The 24,185-nt window shown below is 56.0% G+C and overlaps 1 protein-coding gene across 2 annotated transcripts in view; it reads right to left on the reverse strand.

The window, feature by feature from the left end:
* Positions 1-2,828: 2,828 nt before the first annotated feature.
* The window catches only part of LAMC3 (laminin subunit gamma 3), a 59,979-nt gene continuing 38,622 nt past the window's right edge, over positions 2,829-24,185 (reverse strand). Inside the window, exons 12-28 of one of the 2 annotated variants that reach the window (XM_074331196.2) lie at positions 23,293-23,511; positions 21,409-21,597; positions 19,813-20,058; positions 18,824-18,977; positions 18,036-18,178; positions 17,367-17,545; positions 15,901-16,051; positions 14,703-14,908; positions 14,209-14,285; positions 12,882-13,016; positions 11,576-11,723; positions 10,384-10,533; positions 9,850-9,952; positions 7,383-7,582; positions 6,816-6,962; positions 6,599-6,698; positions 2,829-4,110 (exon numbers count right to left, since the gene is read on the reverse strand). In XM_074331196.2, coding sequence (XP_074187297.2) covers positions 3,860-4,110; positions 6,599-6,698; positions 6,816-6,962; positions 7,383-7,582; positions 9,850-9,952; positions 10,384-10,533; positions 11,576-11,723; positions 12,882-13,016; positions 14,209-14,285; positions 14,703-14,908; positions 15,901-16,051; positions 17,367-17,545; positions 18,036-18,178; positions 18,824-18,977; positions 19,813-20,058; positions 21,409-21,597; positions 23,293-23,511 — 2,798 coding nt within the window. In that variant the 3' untranslated portion in view covers positions 2,829-3,859. The remainder of the gene's footprint in view (positions 4,111-6,598; positions 6,699-6,815; positions 6,963-7,382; positions 7,583-9,849; positions 9,953-10,383; positions 10,534-11,575; positions 11,724-12,881; positions 13,017-14,208; positions 14,286-14,702; positions 14,909-15,900; positions 16,052-17,366; positions 17,546-18,035; positions 18,179-18,823; positions 18,978-19,812; positions 20,059-21,408; positions 21,598-23,292; positions 23,512-24,185) is intronic. The other variant, XM_019728864.3, reaches the window with a different exon arrangement.

Consider the following 24,185-nt stretch of genomic DNA (forward strand, 5'->3'; position numbering starts at 1 on the left):
TGCCCGGCCGCCGGCATCAAAGCGGCTATTATGCGGGACGCCCAGCCTGCCGCCGGCCCCTCTGCTGGAGGACGCGGAAAATGCACAGCGCGGGGGGGCTGCCTCTGGGCACCTCCCTCTCGGCTCCTGCCGGGACCACGACAAGTCCCTTTCCCGCTCCCGGGCCGCGGTTTCCCCATAAATAAAACTGGGACGATCTTAGTACACTCTCTTGGCGTGTGTAAGGAGCAAGTACGGGAGGGACAGGCAGGGAGTAAGCACACCACCCACAGAGGCCGTTATGCCACTATTCAACGTGCACACAGCGCGCACTTTTGGGGAGCAGGGGGCCGTGCATTCCCAGCCTTCACTTGTAACTCTTGAAAGAAAAATACAGCAAACGTTTAGTTTTTGCTGAGAACATGCGAAATGACAAAGTGCCAGTGGGACATCAGAAACACTTTCAATTAGAACGAGTTAGTGCTTTGTTAATAAAACCTATTTCTCGAGCAGTCACTGTGCACCAGGCACTGGGCCAGATCAGTAGGGGATACATTTGTTAAGTCATTTAAGTCTCAAAACTCTGAAACAGGACTAGGCACTCCTATTTTACAGAACAGCAAAGTCAGGAAGTGGAAGTCTGGTGTACAAGTCCACCTGGATGACACACCAAGCCTCCAACTCCATGAAGAGTGGCGCTCAGGGTGCAGAAACCCCGGACTCATAACAGGGTGATGGTGCAGTCTCTTGTCCAAATCAGGGCATTTCTGACAGTGAAAGGTGGCACCCCTAATAATTATGCTGGGGACACAGATGGGGACTGTCCTGGGCAAACAGTACAATTGGTCACCAGCAATGCTGGCCCCTCCCTCCCACCCCCACACAGCACGTCCCTGTGGATTGGATCCAGGCATGCTTCTTCCCCATTCACCCCTAGGGTTTGGATTTGGCCAAGCTGTGTGACCTTGGGCAAGGCACTTGACCTGCCTGAGCCTCCATCTCCTGATTTGCAGAATGGAGGAAACAAGTGCCTCTCCCCAAGCAAGGGCTGTTATAACTCCTATTACTTTCAAGAGGTTCAAGCGGGTAGTAAAACCTTAGCGGGGAGGGCTCAGGAGTTATAACCCTTGGTTGACAGGAGATGTTCCACGTGGAGGCTGGAGACGAGAGCGGACTTACATCCGAGCCCTTGTAACACCCTACCTGATTCAGACTCAGACGGCCTACTGCCCTGGCCAGTTGGGCTGGCTGGGCCCACTCAGCCATTCTACAGGGCAAGGGCCACCCCACCTTCCGCTGCTCAGCTGCTGGGCTGCATTGCTAGCCAGATGTTCAACAGCTGCCACATTCCACTGAGCGCAGCCCCACCTCTGGGGCCAGCAGGCATGAGTCACAAGATGTCAGGCCTGAAGTACGTCACTGGAATGGAGAAGAGGCCTGTTCTCCACCCGTCAGGGATGCTACACTGGGCTTGAGCAGAAAGTTTGAATGCCTAGAGCCAGCACCAGAACAGCTGGATGCTTCTGTCAGCAGAGGCCTGGGCCAGCAGACCCTGTCCCAGAGGTCTTCAAAGAACCCTCATCTCCTCGGCACCACCTAACACCAGACACCAATCCTCAAACTCACCGTAAAGCAACAGCCTCCTGTTTCAGCCTCCCTGCTCCCTGCCCTCCCTCTCAGTGACCAAGTCACTCTCCAGGTCACTGATGTCCACCACGTCCACCCCCCTGCCCCTGCCTCGCTTCTCAGGTTCCCTGCGAAGGAGCACGCATCTTCTCTGAATGCCCTCCCCCCGCAGGTTTGGAGAGGGCACAGCCCAGCTTTCAGTACACGGCCTTGGACGCAGGGACCCTCATTCTGAACAGGAGTGGGGAGGGCCTGGCCGGCCCTGGGTCAGGCTTTCCTAGGAAGGTGGAATCAGGACAGTTTCCAGCTTGTTTCTGCCCAGGATTTGACCTGATGACATATAAACCTGGGGGGCCGTGGTAGTGGGAGCAGTAGGGGCGCCCTCTTCCATCAAACGCAGGAAAAGCAGAGAGCTGCTCTGCACGGAGAACAGAATGCAGCAAACGAGGCAAGAACCGTGGAGAGGCAGGAGGGAGGGGAGAAGAAAGCCACCCACACTGCCCAGCAGCCTTGGGACTCCCCAGCCCAGAGCTGCCTCCAAGGCTTGGCAGCTCTTCCCACACCAGGATTCCAGGAGACCCATGTCCTCTGACCTCAAACCCCTTTTTCTGCTTAAACCAATGCGGGAGGGGTTCAGGCCTCGTGCCCAAGACCCCTGACTGACTGCTCCATAATCCAGCCCACATGCAACCTGGGTTCCCGGAGTGACCGTGCTGGCCAAGGACCCCTCTCCCGCAAATCCTGGGCTGTTACCCACCCTCCTGCCTGGAATGTTCCCTTCTGTCTCCCCACCCTTTGGGACCTGACCCAAAGCCCTACTCCTCCTTACCAGTGTCCCTCCCTGAACCTTTCTGTGCTTCTGGACACTTGCTTTTGAGTTCATTTCCTGCCTCGGTGTCTTCAGACTGAACCAGAGGTCAGCTGAGGACCTCTCCATACCCCACCCTTCCAACTCCTCAGCCCCTAGACTTTGCCTGATGAGCCTCCTGGAGCAGAGGTGAGGGCAAGTGCCTATGGAGGCAAGACCCCAGCAAAATCCCCCCAGTAGGAAGACCCTGGCCAAGCCGGTGGGCTCAGCGTTTGTCACCTTCCTGCTACTGCACGTTCTTCCACTCACTCCGTGGGCTCTGGGTGTGTCACACACCCAGGGTGTACCATGTGTGCACCCATAGCCAGGGCCCCTGCTGCCAACCAGCACAGGAGGACCAAAGGCACACCACCCAGCTGGTAAAGACCCTTTATTTCCACATTAAACAGAACTGGTCCATGCTGCCGCCTGGCCCCGCGACCCCCAGGAGCAGGAAGAGCTGTGGGAAGGACCTGGGCCCCCTGAGGCACCCATCCTCCCTGTGCCAAGGCCCTGCTGTCTATTGGAAAAGGGCCCCGGGAGAGGGGAGGAGTGCCAGGAGGAAATGCCAGGGAATCCTGGACAGAGGCCAGTAGGGGGCCTGGCCACAGGGGGAGTCCCCAGCAGGACAGACTAAAAAAGCAGTCAGGCCTCCACGCCCAGCAGGGGCCTCCCTCACGGCAGGTGGGGCCCCAGAGCCACAGGCCCAGTTCGGGAAGTGCCAGTCAAAGGCCATTTCGGTCAGTGAGGTCACAAAGGGGAGCTCCCTGCAACCTGAGTCCCCCTGACCCAGGCCCCTCAGGCCCTTGAGGCCCAGCTCTTTGGACAGGCCACAGGCTGAAAGAGGCACAAGGACCCTGAGAACAAAGTATCTATGAAGCCGATGGCCCCCCTGCAGGGATGGGCCACCCCCTAGCCAAAGTCACTCTGGATCTCTGTGGATGGCCCCCCTCAGCCTCCCAGGTACCAACCATGCCTGGGCCCCTGCTTTCAGGGGCAACAGTGGGCATTTTATGCCACAAGGCATTTAACACAACTCCCCAGCCACAAGAGGGTAGATGGCCCACAGCTGGCGCTCCATCAAAAGCTGGGAGTTGGCTGTTATGTGTGTACGTGCAAAGATGGACTTGTGCACATGTGTGCACCACACACGGGCACGTGTCCACAACATGTACGTGTGCATGTGTCTACGTGTTATTGGGCCTGTGCTGTGAGTGTTTATGTGTCCTTGGGGGGACTGTACACGTGGCTTCCCAGGCAGGCCGTGAATGCACACTCACTCCTGTGGAATGGAGGGGTATGGGCACGGACTCACGTGGGGGAGGGTACGCAGCAGCAGCTCTGGGCGCAGCTGTGGGGGAGTGCACGTGCCCTGGGCTGGGGGCACAGCAGGGGCCTGGGCAGCCCTCACTGCCAGCTGGCACAGCTCGGAGGCAGACTCCGCAGAATGGCCTCCAAGTTCTGCTTGTCGGCGCGGATCTCAGCGAGGTCACTCTCGAAGCTCTGGATCTGCAGCTCCTGCTGCTCAGACTCCTGCTCCAACAGCCTCAGTTTCCCCTGCAGGGCCCCGGGTGGGCCTAGCCGCAGCCTCAGGCGCTGCAGTGCCCGCTGGGTCTCGTTCAGGGCCCGGCGTGGGGCTCGGTGGGTGTCCAGCGAGCCTGCAGAGGGGCAGAGAGCCTCCATGTGAGCCAGCTCCCTGCAGGCCCCAGGAGCCTGCTCAGCCCAAACCTTCCAGGGTTCTGACTACCCATGATCCACTAGGAAAGTGAGGGACCAAGAGGGCAGTGCAGTGAGGTGGGTAAGGGTCTGGTCTGGGTATCGCATCGAGCTCATGTGCAGACTCTGGAACTTTCCCCGTGGGTGGCAATGGGCAACTGTTCATTTCTGTTGTTGGTGTGCCTACTGTTGTTTAAAAAGGCAGCCTGGGTGAGCCCTGAGCCCATTTCCTCGGCTATAAAGCAGTGGTTGTGCGAGGTCCCCATGATGCTGACTGGCTCCCAACGCCACGTTGATGGACCAAGAGCACGCATTTAGAGACTGTCTGTGCCAGATGTGGGAGGACGCATGGGTGACACAGGGTCTCTGGCTTCAGAATGAGGGGCGGGGAGGCAGGTGGGGCAGAGAGGGCTGCAGGCCTGGGAGCAGGCAGTAGGAAGCTAGCCCAGGCCCTGCACAGATTGGCTCTATTTTGGGGGGTTAAGGACTTCCCGGAGCCTCCCAAGTGTTGAACAAAGGCGTGGGGCCAGGTGCTCACATTTGAACGAGGTGGGGTGGTGGTGGGGACGGAATTCAAGGCTGCCTCCCTCACCTGGCTCTTGTCACGAAGGGTGTGACATTGAACAGGAAGACAGGGCTCAGCCAGGTAGGAGTGGTGGGGATGAGGATCTAAGTCCCAAATGGTTTCTATTCCCACACACTGGGCCCCAGAGCTCCCCACGGCCCAGAACGAAGCCTGGGTTGGATGGCAGGCAGCTGCAGGAGCTGAGCCGGGGGCAGGAAGAGGCAGAGGGGGGCTGAGCTGTTGCCTGGGCACGTCCTGCTCCCAGAAACGACCTGGAGAGACCCCACTGTCCACAGGAAAAGTCCAAACAGCCTGGCCTTTGAGGAGATTCAGAATCGGGTTACAGCCTCCATTCTAACGCCTGTCTGGGGCTCCCAGGGGGGGAGGCAGGGTCCAGGTGTCTGCCGTTCACTCCTGCATCCCCAGGTCAAGCACCGTGACAGCACGAATGAATGAATGACAATGACAACAGCCAGAGCAGTTTACCCTCGCAGGGCATTTGTTCCGTGCCGGGCACGGTGCCCAGTGCCGAGTCCCTGGCATCAGGTATGGACTAGCAGCTGTGCGTGGCACACTGCATCAGTTAGGCTCTCCTGGGAGCCACAGTGTTCCCACCAACGGGCTGTGGGACCCTGCGCACATCGTTTAAACGCTCTGTGCCTCAGTTTCCTTGCCTGCAAAATGTCACAAAAATAAGTGTCCTTGTCTCCAAAAGTGAGAATGAGAATTTTACAAGGTCATGTGTGTGAGCAGCTTAGCGTGGGCCTGGCCTCCAGCCAAAACACAGACCATGGGGGTCCTCCCCCCTCTTACTGATAATGGTAATTGAAAATGCGTGCTGTTACATGATGGACCTTAAAGACATTACTTTAAATGAAATCAGCCAGCCACAAAAGGACAAATACTGTAAGATTCTACTTATGTGAGCTCCCTAGAGTAGTCAAATTCAGAGACAAGAGGAAGGACGGTGGGTGCCGGGGGCTGGAGGTGGGGGGAATGGGGAGTTAGTGTTTAATGGGGACAGAGTTTCAGTGTGGGAAGATGGAAAAAGTTCTGGAGATGGAAGGTGGGGATGGTTCCATAACCACATGAATGTACTTAATCCACTGAACTGTACATTTAAAAATGGTTAAGATGGCAAATTTTGTTGTGTGTATTTTACCACAATTTTCTTAAAAATGCATGTTGTTCATTTCAGCCCAACAGCTCTGATACCATCCCCTGCCGCCCCTCCCCCACTCTGAGGCCTCCATGCCTTGCTGGGTGCTGTCCCTGTCATCGGAAATGTCTCCTTGCTAAAGCTCATCTCAAATTCTACCTCCTCCATAAGACCCCCTATTTCCTGACTCTCACTGCATACCAGTAACGCAGAGCAGCAAGCACTTCCTAAATTATCCCACTGTTACTCCCATTTCACAGCTGGGGGAACTGATGTTCAGAGAAGTAGAATGACTTTCCCAAGGTCTCACAGCCAACGAAGGGAGAGAGGCAGCCTGGATCCTAGTCTATCTGATTCCAAACCAGCACCTACCTTATCCCTGATGCTCTCTCCTCTGAAACCCTCAACTCCTGAGGGCTGCCCCACTCCTCTGGTACCTACAGGTGCTCTGTATGTGGTGAGTTTTCCATGTCCCCCTCCCCCACCAGCCTAGTGGCCACTTGAGGCACAAACTGAACTCGCTTCTGGGCACCCTGCCTCCCATGGGGGCCTGGGGCAATTATAAATGACCAGAAGTCTGGGGATGGGGGAAGCCGTGGAGATGAGGTGGAGGAGGAAATCTCCCCCAAAGCCTGGGCCTCACAGGAAGACCCCAGAGGTGCCCCAGGGACCCAGGGGTCAGGGCCCAGCCTCGGGCTCTCCTCACCCAGCCTGGCGAGCAGCTCCGACAAGGCTTTGATGTCCTTCTCCAGGGAGGTACGTGATTCCTGGATGTGCCGCTCCATCTCGCCCAGCCTGGCACCCACCTTCGGGAGGGAGAAGGGAGGAGGGAAAAAGGAGGAGAGAAGAAAGAGGAAGAGCTTGCGTGGCTCCCGGCTGGCCATGGGGCCAGAGGAAATGGGTGAAGGCCTTGGCACACGTACCTGCTCAGCTTCCTCCAGCGCCTGTCTGTGCGCACCTGAGGCTAGCACCTGCTGGCTGGCCTGTCGGAGCGTGGCCTGCGTCTGGCTGGAGAGCCGGCTAGCACGGCGGTGCTCCTGCTTCCCCTCCCTCAGCAAGGCCTTGGCGAGCTATGGGGGGGCGGCAGTGCAGGAGAAGAGGGTGAACAGAGTACATCCTTTTAGAGGTAAAAAGCACTATGGCAACCGTGCCAACAGGGGCAACAGTCAGCGAGAGCTGGGGAGGCACTCCCTGGTTATGTGGACTCACGCCTGGTTATGTGATTTAGGTTACTGAACCAGCTGGGCCTCAGGTTCCTCACCTGCCCCATAAGGACAGCAGTGACACCTATTTTCTGAGGAATCAATAGGGTCACCCATGTGAAGCTCCAGAGCTCAGAGCCTGGGACCCACTGAGCCCTTAGTAAGGCTGGGGTATTCAGCACTGCATCCAGGAAAGGGGGCGGGCCTGCAGGGGCAGCTCTTACATGACAGTTCTCCCACAGGCCCAGAAGGCAGGGATGCCATTGTTGCCACATCTGTATCCCTGACCTTGGCACTGTCCTTAGCCAGTAGCTCAGCTTCTTTGCCCTTCTTCTTGGCGCTGGAGGAGACAGACGCCGCATTTCCCAGCATCCTCTCTGCCTGCTTGGTCTTCTTTTTCGAGTCCTCGAGGAGCCTGCCCCGGATGACGGCTGCCTTCCTCCTCAGCCCAGTCTGGTCCTTGGGCCGAGGAAACTGCAGCTTCATTCCTGCAAAGCCGGCCCAGGCTGCATCAGGGGGGTCTGGCTCACGGCTGGAGAGCCTGCCAGAGGCCTGACCAGCCCCCGACCCTCAGACAACACGTGTGGAGGTTGGAGACGCACGACATCTGTGTGTAACCTACTCGGGCTTATCCAGGGGTGGGGGGCTGAGGGGACAAACAAGTGAGACATACTGCCCAGTAAATATAAAGATTCATATTATATCACGATACTTATTAAAGTCACAAAATTACATGGTGGTTAACGCCTGGGCCCATGGTGGGGATGGGGAACCACAGCCCATGACACAGCAAAATCCACGCAGCTCTTTGTCTTTACGTATTACCTATCTCTCAAAAGGCTTTGAGCACCTTATAGAGACAGGTAAATCAACAATTGGACCATTAAAATGAGAAACCGAGGACTACCTGTAATGGGGTGGGATGGGGGGTGCAGAATGAGGGGGAGTGAGAAGTGCCAGAAAATTAGGACAATGACATTGCGGGTACTGAATTCCCTATTTACCTCTGAGCTTCCTAGCAGCCAAGACAAAAAGGGAAATATAATTCACGTAGGTTTTATTATCTAATAAGACAGTAGACAACGCCAAATTTTAAAAAGAATCAAGCCTTCTAATCTTTACAAGCATAATATGACATAATTGCTCTATGAAAAGAATCCAGAAATTAGATCTACTTTGCTTCTTGTACACAAAACTGATGTTCCTTACAGTGTACTCTGTGGAGTCTATTCCTACAGGGTGTTAATAAATGTCAGGGAGAAGTGCCAATTAAGTTTCAATAAAGTGAACCAGGTTTCTTTATTGCAGGACTTCTCAGGGCCTTTAATATTCTAAGGTGTGCACTGTAAGGCCTGAAAGGGTGCTATAGCACAAGGCATTTCCTAAACTTATTTGAACACAAACCCTCCCTTGGCAGAGCAGATCGTAGGCTACAGGCCCAGTGCACAACCTGGGAAAGGCTGTTCAACATTTCAGTCAGTGAATTTTCCTTTCATCCTGAATGCCAACTGAGCACAGGCCAACTGGTGCTAAGAGAGGGTACCTCGGAAAACGGGTGGGAACGGGTAAAAGGACATGGGATTAGAGGTTTGAGGTGCATCCTCCTGTGGATTACAGAGCAGTGCCAAGGAAGCAAATTTCCATTGAGTAAGAAAGTTCTTCATGCAAGAAATTTCTTATTCTCAGAACCATTCAACAATGAGAAGGTGATCCCTTGTGACGTAGTGAGTACAGCATCACCGGAGGCAAGCAAGCTGAGGGCAGATGAGTCCCCTGCCTGGCACCATTCATTCACCTTATAATTCTCATATTCTAAAGTCCTAATAGTCCATCATTACATATCATTGAATTTACATTTTTCTACATGCGAATCAGACAAGCACATACGGCCACGCCTTTCCCATTGGAAGTCCCTGACCAGTGGGTGCCCAGGACTTCAGACTGCAGAGGAACCTAGAGAACAGGAGGCACTGCCCAGCTCACGCTCCGCCCAGAGGGTCTGGGCCCACAGCTGGAGCCACATCTCTTATGGGCAGCAGATGGGGTCGCACAGGGTGACTGTAGATCCAAGATGACAGCAGAGGTCTGACTTCTGGTCTCAGACCCCGAGAAGCATCAGGAGCTCAGGGTGAGCTCCTGCATTAACCAGCTCATCAGAACAGAGCCAGAAATAAAGGGCAAGGGGGCTTCTCTCTGGAGCAAGCAGGACATCACATAATGCAAGGGGACACCGACGTAGAGAATCATGAAACTGGCTGGTTTCTACTCAGGTCAGCTCTGACCCAGAGACAGATATCAACTCCTTTCCTCAGTCTATCTGTCTATAAAATGGGAGCACTTAGCCTCATTTTCCTAAAGCTCGAAAGAGACCTGGACTGGCATCAACCCACACCCCCTTCTAAGGAGAAACTCTGCATCCATCCTGTAGCCCCGACTGAACACTGGACCATGGCAGCCATATTTGTACCAGGTACCGGAACCCCCAGCCAGAGTGGACTGAGTAGACAGCCCATGGCATCAGAGTCTCTGCACGTGGTCTGGTAATGGATGGCCACGTGGGCAAGTACCCGGTGAGTGGTACGTGATATGGGGAGAGACAAGCAGCCACGGGAGAGGTTCTGATGGAAGGAGCTGTCCAAGTGGCTTATGCCCACGTGACTGGACTTCTGTCGTCTGCAGCCAAGCCTGCCCAGCTGAGGCAAGTCCAGGTGGCTGTCATGGGCATTGAGTCTAGGGCTCAGCAGGGCACACGTACCTTCCAGGTCAGCCAACAGGGCCCTGGCTCCCATGACGGTCACTGTGGCAGCCTGGACGGACGAGGAAGCCTGGGTCAGAGCGGCTCTGGCCTCCTGGTGCAGCTGGAGAGAGAAGACAGAGGCTGGGCAGGTGGCCCCCTGGTGTGCTGCCCGCTTCTGGGCTGCAAAGGCCAAACTGTGTGGTTTAGCACTATGAGCACAGTAGGTGCTTGCTAAATATTGGGTGAGTGAACTAATGAATGAAAGAAAGAATGAATAAGCCCCATCCCCATTGTAAGTAATGCAGAAGACTGGTGGGCGTGGGCCTGGGTGCTGCTGGTGCGTCTTCTGTCTGTCTGTCCACCTCGCCTCCGCTCACACTTCTGCTTCCCAGGACAGCAGGAGCTCCTGACCTGGCTGACTGAGGTGCTCTGGAAGTTTGGGGGAGGCACCTCTGGTCTTTGCTCCTCCCTCCCCTGCAGCCCAGACCCCAGATCACCCCTGAGGCAGCCCCAACCTCCTCCAGGTACCTGCCTCCAAGCACAAGAGCCCACCTGTGTGAGGGGCTGTGTCTTGTGCAGCATGGCCTGGGCAGTGGCCTGGAGGGCCCGGGCAGTCTCGGTGACCATGCGCTCTTTGGATGTGACCGTCTTCTCCACGGCCTGCACCTTCAGGCCCAGGTCCCTGGCCCAGGACTTCTGAGGCTGCAGGGAGATGGAGGGCTCAGGCAGGGCAAGGCAGGAAGGTCTGTGGGGCAGATCCTCTGCTGGGTGAGGGGTCCCAGGGGCACGGATGGCGGGGAGATGGGCAGGTGAACACAGGGAAGCAGAGGGGTGAGGGTGAAAGACAGCAGGCTGGGGACCCCGTCTTGAGGCTCGGGTCCCAGCCCCACCAACTCTGGACACGCGGCCTCGTACAAGTCAGCCGAGCTCCCTGATCGGCATTTCCGTCCCAAAGCCCCCAGTCCCTACGCTGGAACCTTGGGGCTGGGTGTACTTCCCAACTCAGAATCCCCGGGCTTGAGAGCAGCAGTGCTGTGCAGGCACTGTACACTACCTAACGCCCTCTGCAGCATCTGGGAAACCAGCCCGCAGGGCCAAACACGGTACTGCTTGCATTATTGCCCTTCACACGCGGAGGGGAAGCAAAGATCCCAATAAGCAGCCTGGGACCCACAAGTGCCACCCACGGTTTGTCCCAAATGCACTTGTATAAGCTTAGTCTTTTTGTAACGTTCAGTTCTCGAGTTTTGGGATTTCAGGATTACTGAGAAGACATGATGAAGCTGATTTATCCAGAGGTGATGAGTGCAGGGTGGCAGGTACAGAGGGGACGAGGCTGACACGGCCCGAGGGCCACCCTGCACATAACTCACGAATCCCCTCCCAGCCCTAGAATAACCCAGGTGATCTCCACCTGCAAATAACAGCCGCAGGAGAGAAAGACCTTGACAAAGGTCACGGCTGGAGCAGCGGAGCTGGGATTGAGCCCAAGTCCGTCTGGTGCCGTTGCTAATGCCACTGTGAAGTAGAAGAGGCCCCGCCTTTATATTATTATTGTAATCAGCAACAAAGATCGGCTGTGCGCCAACTGTGCCAGGCAGGCGCTCCGCCCGGCCCTGGAAGCGGATTATCTCATTTGAATCGACTGCTATAGAGTTAAAAATAAGTCACGGCTTCTGCCTCTGCCTGGCCGGCTCTGGTTTCCCAGCAGCCACATTCTCCCCTGTCCCTGCCCCATGCTGACCTGGGCTGCAGGGGCAGCCAGTGAGGTCAGGTGTAGAGCTGTGTCTGCACCAACTTGCTGCACGAAGGCCCACACACTCTGAGCTTCGGGAAGCACTTCTGCCACCGCCATGCCCAGCGCCTTCTGGGCTGCCTGGACCTCCTGGTACCTGAGAGGAGACAGAGGCAGGATGGCCCAAGAGCAGGGCACAGGGCCTTCCTTCCCCATCACTGTCCCATGCCCAGCCCCAGCCCCCAGGCCCTGATCTGTGACGGCCTCTCCCAACTTCCCAGGCAGAGCCTCCCTCCGCAGGGTCGGCACCCAGCAGCTGGCCTCGGAAACGGGCTGCTAGTCTGCCACTTTCAAATGAATGGGAAAGGCAGTAAAGGGACCACATTCTTGTTTCTTCATTCACTCAATTCAATCGTGCTTTTCTGAAGGGCTCACACTTGGTTTCCACTTGAGAACCATACGTTTTGCAAATGTTTGGCTCCTCTGGATGAATTGTGAAGGGGAAAATGCCTGGTGTTAGGGAAGGGCAGCAGCCCAGGCTGGATCTTAGCTCAGCTGTGCCCTTGGGTGACCTTCGGCATGAGGCTCTCCAGGCAAATGCAGACTCCTGGGCTGTATGATTGCTCTGGGGCCCTTTAGCCCTGAGGTTCTATAATCAACCAACTAGAATAGCTTTCTTGTCCTGCCAGCTATCCATACCCACCCCACCCAGCTCCCCCCACCATGGGCACTGCTGGGGTGGAGACCCCCACCTGGCTCCCTCCCCTCTCAGAGAGCCAGCACCACCCCTCCTGTCCCTGGAGGTGGGTCATGTGACCTCAGCCCAGCCATGCTGACTGGTTCAGGGCCGGCCACCCGATCTGGGCTGGATCAATCAGATTCTCTCATCTAGGAAGTCCACTTGGGGCTCAGCGAGATCTTGGTGGGTCTCCACTAACACTTTGACCAACAGGGATTTAAAGGGGCCACCCACAGCAGAGAAGCAGAGGCGAAGAAGGAAGCTGGTGCCCGAGAGGAGCTGCCCTCTGCCCTGGGACCTGGGGTGGGGCTGGGGGATATGCAGGCGGAGAGAGCAATGCGCTGCTCCGGCCCTCCTTGTTCAAGTTCTGGTCCCTTCTCTCAAGGCGGAGCTGCAGCCCTAGGCATGAGTGGGTCCCTAAAACTCACCACCAAGCAGGCCTAAGACCCCAGACTTCCTGACCCACCACAGACCATTAGGGGAAGGAAGCCAGGTTTGGGACCAGCAGGCTCTGGCCAGGCCCTGTCCGCTCCAGGAGGCCAACCTAAGCTCCTATCCACACCTGGGAGCACTCACCTGTCCTCCAGCTCCCGCTGGGCCTCCAGGGCCGCTCTGCCCTCCACCAGACTCCAGAGAAGTGTATAACTGGTGTTGGAGGCCAGCAGCGCCCTCCAAGCAGTGGCCTTGGTCTTGGCGGCAGTGTCCTTGTGGCTGTATGGAAACCCAACGAACATGGCCAAGAGCTCACAAGGAAGGGGGCCTGGGCCCCAACACACCTGCCCCCGACACGTGGGCCATTTCTGCCTGATGCACAGTAAAGACTGATGGGAAGGGGACCCACACCCCTCTTCCTGTTATGTACAGTTTATGTCCTGGCAGGATGAGTAATAGAGCCTTTTATCAGACATAAAATCTCAGTTTGGACAATTAGTTATATGGTCATCCTCACAAAGAGAGCATAGAAGAGAGTGGTTAAGACAGCCTGGGCTTGAACCCTGGCCTCTATCACTTCCAAGCTGTGTATCCTTAAGCAAGTCACTTAACCTCTCTGTTTTTTCATCTGTAAAATGGGTCTAAGGTCCCAAGAGTACAACTAATGGGGAAAACGGCTGCAGAGACTATGTTTTTAGGATCTTCAGCTGCTTCTTAAAGGTAGTGGATGAAATGACCCAAGTGTCCATCCGTGGATGATTAGATAAGCAACATGTGGCATATCCATACAGCGGAATATTATTTGGTTGTAAAAAGGAATGAAGTACATGCCACCCATGGACGGACCTTGAAATCATTACGCTAAGTGGAAGAAGCCAGATGCAAAAGGCCACATATTGTGTGACTCCGTTTATGTGAAATGCCCCAAATAGGTAAATCCACAGACAGAAAGTAGGTTAGTGGTTGCCGGGGGCTGGGGAGGTTGAAGAGAAATGGGGAGTGACGCCTAATGGGTATAAGGTTTGTTGTGCACGACAGAAGTGTCCTAAAACCGATGTGGGGAGGGTTGCACAACTCTGAATACACTGAAAACCACTGAATTGTACACTGTAAATGGGGGAGTTGGATGGCATGTGAATTTTATCTCATAAAGCTGTTATGTTTTTAAAAGGCCAGATGCTCTCAGATGCCTTTAGTTGGCCAAGGTGCCTTGGTGTACCCCCGCCCCCCTCCACGCCCAGTGTCTCTGAGGTGCGCATGCTGTCTTTACACACTTCTCCTTCCCACAGGGGCGACATCCCCCCTCACAGCCCCCACTAGGCAGCTCTTGTCCTCATCTGATTCCAACTCCTGGGGGTGGGGACACCGGTGGGGCTGACCCTGACCCTGGAACCCCCCAGGAGAAGGGCTGGGCTCCCTTCATGATGGTGTGGGCAGGACCTCAGCATGTCCCCAGGGCCTGGGGACTCACCTCCTGGCAAGGACACGGGCCTCGGTGGCCAGGTGGCTCCAGTTGGTGAGCTGGCCGGGCACTTCCTGAGGAATGCCCTTTAGAGAAGAAGAAAAGAGGAGAAAACTGATGGCCCATTCCTGACGGGCAAGGGGCCACATCTGGCTAAGTCCCTGGGCAGGACCAGACAGGGTCAGTTACTTTAGAAATGCTCAACACTGGCTGCACAGTCAGTCTCCGGGGGGCAGAGCCCCAGAGTGTCATTCCAACTCTTGCGGGTGGGGACACTGGTGGGGCTGACCCTGACTCTGAACAGCAATGACTTGCTGAGTGTTCACTGTTTACTTGGAATGTTCCTTGCAAACTTATCTCACTGAACCAGCAGAGAAGGCATTGTAGGTCCCCCATTTTGGCAGATGAAGAAACTGAGCCTCCCCAAAGGGGAAAGCCATGCCCAAGATCAGCCAATGGCCCTGAGCCCAGGCTCACTGGGGGGAGGGGACTCCCTGGGGTACCAGAGAAGCCAGGACGGTGGCTGCATGCAGAATCTCCTCTTCTGAGGACTCCAGCACCGCCTTTAGGTCTGCCAGCTGGACGCAGGTCTTCTCGGCTCTGGTCTGGGCACAGCGGGCACTCCTGATCAGCACGTGCAGCTGCTCCCGGGCGGCTTTCACAGAGCCCTCAAGGCCTGTCACCTGCGCCAGGAAGGCCTCCCGGAACCCTGAAGAAAGCCGGCAGTCCAGGGGGTCACAGAGTGATTGAGATTTCACACTAAAGTCTTTACCCTCAGGGGACCCCATCTGTGCCCTCCACTCTTCCTGAGCACAGCTTAACTCTAGCACCAGGGATGAGCACCACCAGCCAGTTCCAAAGGAAGAGCCTGCCCATTATACAGATGCAAAAGCTGAGGCCCAGAGAAGGCAAATCATGACCCAACGTCCCACACACAGGAAGTCAGCCACAGACAGAGGACTGGCAGGAACCCAGGCCTTCTAGAGCCACACAAGCAATTCCTGAATCGGAAACAGCAGTAAAGCTGCCTCCAGTCAACTCTGTAATTTGCCGTATGAGTCAATATGGGCATTTTAACATTCAGCATCCAAGAGCTCCCTATTTCGATACTTAGTCTTGCTAAGAAGTGCTCAGCTCACCTCTATCTGGCTTATAAACATTAAAATTTCACAAAATAACCAATTTGCTTTCAATGTTCCCTAAATGTCAGTGTCTCAGGGCCATATTCCATCTGGCTTTGGTAACAGTCTTTTTTCTTGTTCACTCATTTATTTTCTATGCTGGGGATATAGCCGTGAGCAAAATGACCAACAGTCAAGACAGCAGGAGCTTTACTGGTTCAGCACCTGGGACAGAGCTTCAATGATCATTTGTTGAGTGAATGAATGAATGAACCCAGCGGGGTCCTCACTGAGCTGATAGTCTGGTTGGGGCAGCAGGTGTGGGGACTGCTGCTCTGGTTAGAGATTGCTATTGATGAAGTTATGAAGTACAACTGGGTGACAGACATTCCCCCCCACGGGGTGTCATGGGAGGAACCCACCTCCGTCAGGGAGGTCAGACAGGCTCTCCCAGCAAGGGGGTTCCCCTGGGGCTGTGCCAGGAGCCCTCAAAGGATCCTGAAGCCAGACTGAAGGGCTCCCAAGGGGGTATCTACTCAGCCATCTCTCCCATTGCCTCCTGGTCTCCCACTGTGCTCACCTGCTATACCTGGCAGCACGTGGTGGCCCTGGTAGATGTCTCCCCTTGGGTCCTCTCCCTGCAGAATGTCCATTGGTCCCCAGGGCCTGCCACAGTCAGACCCCTGCAGCCATCCCTCCATCAAGGTCAGCCTGGCCTTCAGCTTGGCAGCCTAGAGGGGACAGGGAAGGAAAGGTGTGTGAGGCTGGGGGCCTGGAAAGTACTGCCTGGACACATCCCGCTGGCTTCTGCCTGGCCTGCCTCCCGAGTGTCCCCTTCTCCAAATGCTACCCTGGGCCTCGAAGTTAAGGATACAACAGACCTCTGAGAACCGGCCCTGCACACCCCATCCCTGGAGCTGTGCCTTCCCTTCTCCCACACACACACTTGCAGGCATTCATCTGACCACACCTGTATCCTACTGAGGGAGGGGAAAGGAAGCCCAGGAGAATTTCTGTCTGTCCTGCTGTATTCCCAGGACTTGGCAGAGAGGTGCGCTGTGGGTACCTGCTGGCTGAGTGAGAACGCTATGCAACATCTCCTAGCACCGTTGTTTTCATCATCTGAACCATCACTGCATTTACAGAGCGCCTTCTGGGAGCCAGCGGGGAGCGACCGCTAGCCACGCAGCAGCTCCCGTTCACCCGTAACTCCCCTAAGAGGCAGGGCTCCCAGGCCCCGAGTCCTCTCCTGGATTCTAAAGTCCAAAATGCTCTGAAAAGCCACAAGGCCTGCCGGTCCTCACGTGATGGCAAAATCAGGTTCCGCAAACCCTGAACCGATGTGGAAGCCAAACTGCTCTGAATGAGGCTACTTGTGGTCTTTCTCGACCACTCACTCTGTTGCTGTGAACAGTCATCTGGTTCCCTGCAGCTGTATCAACGGGTTTGACTACCGGGCTGGCCCAGGTGCAGCAGGGGGCGGACCTAACATTCAGCTTATCTTTCCACAGCGCCATCATTCCAAAAGCTGACCTCATCGGTTTCAGGTGAGCGGTTGCAGGCCTGAAGTAGCTCCCTTTTGGAGGTGGAGACACTGAAGTTTACCAAGGCTGTCACCTGCCTGGGAACATGACAACTAATAGGGCTGCGGGGAGGAGAACCCCACACCACACCACCACCCTGCCTGAAATTCTACGTGTGCCCCACAGCGGGCATCACCCTTCTCCTGACCCTCCTCGCAAAGGGCTATCTGTGGTCTCATCCCCATTGAACTTGAGACAGTGTGACCTCAGTCTGGGAGGTCAGTGAGGAAACAAGACAAGAACTCCTGCCGACTGAGGTGTGGGGGAAGGGCAGAGGGGAGGCTTGACATGGCTGGCACGGGCCAGGAGGCTGGGTGTGCGCAGAGTGAAGGCAGCCAGTGGCCCTGGAAGGCCCGAGAACTACGGGTGAGCGGGGAGTTCCTGGTGACCAGAACCGTGCTCGCGCTCACTAGGGGCATGGAATGAACAGGATGTGGCACGGGCCTGGATGGGGCGGGCTCACCTCTTCCTTCACCAGGGTGTAGCAGGTCGGGCACTCCTGGCATTGTGTACCGCCGGCCGTGAGGAAGAAGTTGTCCTGGCAGCGGTCACACTTGTAGCCCACGAAGCCAGGCCTGCACACACACGTGCTGTTCTCGTGGCATTGGGCTGAGGAGGCCCCCAGTGGGGAGCACCTGCAGGCTGCGGGGGCCGCAGCAGATGGCGCCGGTTACCCTGATGGCCACCCAACACCAGAAGCCCCAGGCCCCACCGTGCAGCTCACACCCAGCTGCTCCCGACCCCCCGGGCAGCTCAAATACATCCCCAGGTCCTTCCCAGGAGAACAATGTAGGTCAGAGGTGATAAATGAGAAGCTGACTTATTCTAGTGTTCCCTGGGACCTAGGGAGCTGCCATGCAGTCTACCTGCACAAATGAGGAAACTGAGGCCCAGAGAGGCGACACATAGCCCCAGGCTCAAAGGAATTTAGCAGTGGCATCTGGGACTAGATTCTGAGCACCCCGTGTCGCCCTCTGCTCTCTCATTCCACATCTGCATGGCTGCTGTAAGACCTGCCAGTGACTGACCTTTCTCTCTCCTGCTGCGTGGTCATCTTCCCCGTTGGTCCTCTTTGCCCAGAAACCTCAGGCCCCACCCTCCAGGTGGTCCAAAAGGGACCTGGCTTCCTTACCCCGGCAGCCCTTGATGGAGAAGCCGAAGAAACCCAGCTGGCATCTGTCGCAGGCCTGGCCCTCGACTCCTGAGCGGCAAGGGCATTGCCCAGTCTTGGGGTGACACTGGTTCTCTTGGGAGCCCAGCGGGTGGCACTTACAGCTGTGATAAGGGAAGGAAACAGGTCTGAGTAAACTCTGGCCGCTCCCAGTCCAGCCTGTGCTAGGAGATCACGCCCTCTGCTGACAACGCCCCATCTGCATGTCGGGAGATGTCAGAAAGCTTCCCCCAAGCTGTGCCATGGGAAGTAGTCTCACAAAATGCTCCCCACAGAAAAGAAAAGGCTACGGGGACATATACATCTTGGAGGCTAGAACCCTTTGTGGGAACAGTAACGATGCAATTAGCATATTCAAGGGTCTGAGAAGTCACATAAGGAAGAAGCCTGTTTGCTTCGCTGGGCATTTCCCCGGAGTCCACTGTTCCCCAAAGACACTGTGTAAGGTGCTGCTATGGCCAAAAAGGTCACTGAGTGACAGTGTCACTAAGAAAGGAATCAGAGACAAACCGGCCCCCTATCACCCGGACATCCCCTAGGGCTCTCTTGGCCTGGATCCTGGGCTGGCAGGGCTGTGAGTCTGACCCCCAAGGGACCGTCCCTTTGTCCCCCTTCGGTGCAGGGCACAATGTACCTGGCAATAGGCCTGGGACGCACGTTCCAAGCCAGGCCCCTCTCTGGAGGCTCCCTGTTGCTTTCTTCCATCGGGTGAGACCCAGGGAAGGGCACCCGCAGCTCACCCCACCCACCTCTGGCAGCCCTTTCCCGGCTGGAGGTCGTAGAAGCCTGGGCTGCAGCGGCCACAGTCCCGTCCGGTCACGTGAGGCAGGCAGGAGCACTGGCCAGTCACTGGGTCGCAGGGTGTCTGCTCACGGACGGAGCCCCCTGGGTTGCAGCTGCAGGCTGTGGGCAGGAGCAGGAAAGGGGGTTGGGGAACCACGCAGAGCATCTGTTCAAGCTTTGGAGGTCCAGGAGAGGCAGAGAAAACGGGAGCCCACGGAGATGACTGAGTCAACCCGGGCTCCCAAACTGTTTCTGGGAAAAGGCTCTAGGCCCAGGCTCAAATCTCAGCCCATTTGCTATATCCTTGGCGGGACAGCCCAGATGCCCTTCTGAGCCAGCCGAGCCTGAACGTCTGAGAGGAGGCCAGAGACTCAGTCGGGGGTCACAGGCAGACAGACCCCTGTACCCACTGTTTTGGATCACTCAGCCCTGCTCCCCTGGGGCGCATAAAACACAGTGCTGACAGGTGCTATGTGGAGAAAGGGCTCAGGAGCCAGTTTGGGGCAAATGCCGAGCCCCTCCCTGCAGCACGTCCAGAAGCCTCCATGGGCTGATGTACACCACAGCCCTCTGAGAAGGAGACATTGGGCCGAGCGCTAACCCAGGCAGTAGAGATGGGTAGAAGAACCGCTCAGCCAGGAGGCACAGCCTGACTCGAAGCCCAGGGGCAGGAGGAACATGGTAAGTGCCACAGGCCTTCCAGGACAGTCTTATGTGCTAACTGTGGAGCGTGAGCTCAGTGCTAAGTTATCAAGGCAGAAAAGAAAAAAATCACAGGACCAGATCCCAAGGCTGGAGGAGCCCTGGAGAAGAGAAAACCGTACACTTTCTGAACAAGAAACAGAGAAGGTGAGGAACCTGCCTCAGGGTGCACTGCCTTGCAGAGCAGCAGGCTGGTCTGGTGGAGAAGGGGCCCAGCATCGCCACCCCATGGGCCCAGGCAGTGGGTACTCACGCATGCACCTGTCTGCGGGCCGAGGGGCCAGGGCGCTCCCGTAGAAGCCTTCCTTACAGTGGTCACAGCGAGCGCCTGTCGTGTTGTACAGGCAACGCAGGCAGTGGCCAGACAGGGGGTCACAGTTGCCCACGGCATTGGGGTCCACGTTCCCAGAGCACTGGCACTGCTGGCAGGGCTGCGGGTCCCCAGAGAGCCCCAGTGGGTCCCCAAAAAAGCCATCATCACAGATCTCACAGCGCCGCCCTAGGGAAAGGAGAAGGCTGTGTGTGGAGGGGCAAGCACGAGGAATGCAGGCCTGCTGGGTCCCCACGGGGTGAGGGCGGGCATGCACCAAAGCAAGCATCCCTAGAGTCCCCTTGTGAAGCACAGCAGGGGCTCTGCGGCCAGGCAGACCAGGAGCAGGGCCCAGCTCGGCCATGAGCTGGCTGTGTGGTCTTGGGCAAGCCACTGTGCCTCTAAACCTGGGCCCCTCATCTGCAAAGTGGGGCGATAACGGCAGCGACCTCACGGGACTGTTGAGAATATGGGTGAGATAATTTGTGCTTTGCTCCCCCAGTTCTTGGGATCCCTGCTCTGGGGCCTCCGCCCAGCCCTGCTGCTGCTGGCTGTCAGGGACGTGCTGTCAGAGCTGTCCCCAGCAAAGCAGAAATTCGACAGGACCAATGTAATGGGCTGTCCTGATGCAGCCACAGGTACCAAACTTAGACTCAGATGTCTGGGATCCTTGGAAACACTGTGTCAAGTGAAACAAGCCAGCCATCAAAGGATAAAAACTGTACGATTTCACATAAATGATTTACCTGGAATAGTCAAGTTCAGAGAGACAGGAAGTAGAACGGTGGGTGCCAGGGGCCGAGGGGAAGGTGGAGTGGGGAGTTGGTGTTTCATGGGGACAGAGTTTATTTGGGAAGATGACAACATTCTGGAAACGGACGGTGGAGATGGTAACACAACGTGAATGTACTTAATACCAACGAACTGTGCGCTCAGAAACGGTTAAAATGGCAAATTTTGTTACATACGTAGTCATGATTATAAAAATTATAATGGAATATACCAAAGAAACATTGAATTGTACACTTTACATGGGTGAATCGTAGGGTACATGACTAATATCTCAATAAAGCTGTTTAAAAAAATATCAGATGTCTAGGATGGGCCTGAGTCCTGGAGTGAGAATGAGGAAGAGGGAAAAGACGGGGGATGGGGACGATTTCTGCTTCACACGTTACCTGGTGACATTGTTTAAAAGCCGAAAGTGTAATCCGAAGTTTTCTGCCATAATGTATCAGCCAGAGAACTTGTCAGCAAAACAGATTCCTGAGCTCCGGTCCAAGACACTAAGGCTCTGTGGGACCAGGGCCCCGTCACGGGGATTTTCAAAATCTCACCTGAAGATGTTCAATGGCCCCAATTCTGCCAGGAGCCTCCAGCAGCCCGGGGCCCTGGCTATGGAGCGATGGGACTCAGTGTCCCTAGAGGTCAGGCCTGCCACCCCTAAGCTAGGCCCTCCCTTACCTGCCACACTCCAAAGCCAGGACTCCACTCCTGGAGCCCAGGTAGAAGCAGGATCCCAGGGCACGAGCCACCCACCTCTTTGGCCCAGGGGGCAGTGTGTACACACCACCTCCCTGCTCTCTGGGATGGTGGTGCAGGCTGACTGTCCAGGGCACGGACAGGGCTGGCAGTCATCAGCTCGGCCTGCGAAGGGGTTGCCATAGAAGCCTGGCAAGCAGCGCTCACAGGATGGGCCCTCGGTGTGGTGGCCACACAAGCAGATCCCTGAGGAGAAGACAGCACCCGGTTACCCCTGCCTGAGCCCAGAAGGCTCCAGAGACAGCAGGCAGGCTCCTGGTGGTGGGGGTCATGGAGCACGTCCCCGGCAGACTGGGTGGGAATCCTTCCAAGGTGGACATGCGGGGGTGAAGAGTCTACCCTAGGTTCACGGCCACCGTGTGAACCTGGGCAACCATCTAACACCCCACGCCTGGGTGTCCTCACCTGCTAAATGCATAACAACCTCAAATGGGCTCTGACCCCACGGGGTTTCCGTCAGGATTCAATAAGACCAAGCAACCAAAGTGCGGCGCACAGCCCCTGGCATATATAAGTATAACTTCACCATTCTTATTTTCTTTTCCAAACCTATAACCAAACCCACAGACGACACAGCTAGCGTTTGCCCTCACACTTTTCCTTGTCCCCTTCCTTCAGGTGCTGTTAATTGCAGGGGCCAGAGGGAGAGTGACACAGACCCAGATTCTGGCCCTGACATGAGGCTCCCCTTTATGGGGTCTGGGATAGGGATCCCAAAGGCTCCCTATCCACTGGTTGCTAGTGATGGTGGATCCTGCAAACCCCCTTCTCCAGCCCCACAGCACCTGGAGTCTGCTCAGAGCCAGGGGTGCTGAGGAAGGGAAGCCCCACGGCCAGGGACTGGGTGAGGAGCCTGGGTGAGAAGGGGTTACGCATGACCACCACTTCCAGGAGCTGGGGCTGAGAGCAGGGGGAAAGAGAGGGAACCCAGGTGGGGGTGTGGGGGCAGGGACACAAGCAGAGCAGGGCTGGCATCCAAGAGGAACAGTCACGCCTGCCCTGCTTTCCATTAGTCCCTGCCTCAGCCCAGCACCCACACGGTCGTTACTCTTCCTTCCACCCAGTGTGGGCAGCAGTGGCCGCCCTGCCCATTTGACAGATGAGGACTTGCTAAGCAGGAAGTCGTGGCACAGCCAGGGGCTCTGAGGGATGACAAACTGGTCCCATCTCATGAGCCAACTCTGCTTCCTCAGTGGGGTCTGCCTGGAGCACTGCGTGGCAGGGTTATGAGGCCCTATCTGGGCTTGATTAGTGATGCCTGCCATGGGCACAAACATGGGAAGGCCCCTCATGATACGTGGGCTTTCCCTCCCTGGCTAGTCCGCTGATTCCCAGGCAGCTGTCCTTTGTCAGCTCCAGTGTGGAACCTGAGAAAAGCGGAGCAGGCGGTTCCCTCCTCAGAGACCCCACCTGCTCCAGACGGCAGCAGGATGTTGATCCTTCCACTTCCTGTGTAAGAGGCCCAAGTTGTGGTGTGGAGAGAGGTCAGTGTCCAGTCCCCTCTGGCACCTCCTGCCCAGTGACCTCGGCTGAGGTTGCTCTGGGTTTCCTTTATTGCAAGCGGAGATGAACAGCTGGTAGTGAACTTGTGGGAGGAGCAGCTCTGCCATCTACTGACCGTGCGGCCTCCCTGCACCTAGGTCCCTCTCCTGGAAGATGGGACAGTAATGGTCCTGGCATTCCCAGGGATGTTTGCAGGATTCAATCATGAAGTGCACAGAAAGGCGGCCAGGATGTGGAGGCACTCGATGACACCATCTAGTTAGTGTTGTTTTTAGTGACACTCACACACGCACACAGCTGGCCCTCTTTGGGTCAATACCCCTCTCACTGTTCTGGGTGTAGCCAGGTGGCCTGAGGAGGGGGTGCTAGGAAACTCACCTGTGTTGGGGTCACAGGTGCCATGCTGATTACAGGTGCAGGGGACACAGTTGGCATAGGGACCTCCCAGGGGTGTCTCCCTCTTGTATCCTGGAGCACAGGACTCACAGAACTGGCCCGCATATCCCTTGGGACATGAGCAAGTCTCCACCCAGGAGGCGGGGGGGGACAGCCCCCGCTGCGCCGATGTGAGCCGGACCTCAGTCAAGAACACTTGGCCTGAGAGCGAGAAGAGAGAGAGAAAGAGAGTTAGAGGCACACGTTTCTCCCCCAAACCCTCCTAGTCACACAGGCAACCAGCAAAGGGTTATTGACCCACATATATAAAGGCTGCTCGTGGGTCAATTATTTTAAAAAAACAGTCAAAGGGCAAAGAAAAATGAGGCAATTTTCAGGACAAGAAAGGATATGGCTGGGGATTTTATGGCGAGACATTCACTCTCACGGGTTATTAAAGATGCATAAATTTAAACGACGACGATGCCATTCACAACCCTCAGATGGGTAAGCATTGTAAAGATCAATGTCTGAAGGACAGGCTGTGGGGAGCTCACGCATGTGGATGTACAAATATAACTGAGGAGATTCTGCTTCTAGAAATAGAATAGCTCCTGTCAGACCAACCTTCCCACAGAAACCCTGGGAAACAGTAAACAACGATCTGTAAACACTGGGGGACCTCCACAGCAGGTAGGGCGTGGGAGGCGCCTGTCATGGGAATGTGACTGGTACAGCCTTTCTGAAGGAAAATCGGGCAGCACGTATCAAAATTTAAAACATGTCGGTGCCTTGTAGACAGCTCTTAACTGAAGGTTGAGTGAATGACAGAAGGAAGTGCTAGAAGCTGCTGGAAAGAGTGAAAATGCAATTCCTGTCAGGAGCCTGAGCTAGGG

The sequence above is a fragment of the Rhinolophus sinicus genome, chromosome 16 (assembly GCF_057876585.1).
Source record: "Rhinolophus sinicus isolate RSI-liver-muscle chromosome 16, RSI-T2T, whole genome shotgun sequence".
NCBI lineage: Eukaryota > Metazoa > Chordata > Mammalia > Chiroptera > Rhinolophidae > Rhinolophus > Rhinolophus sinicus.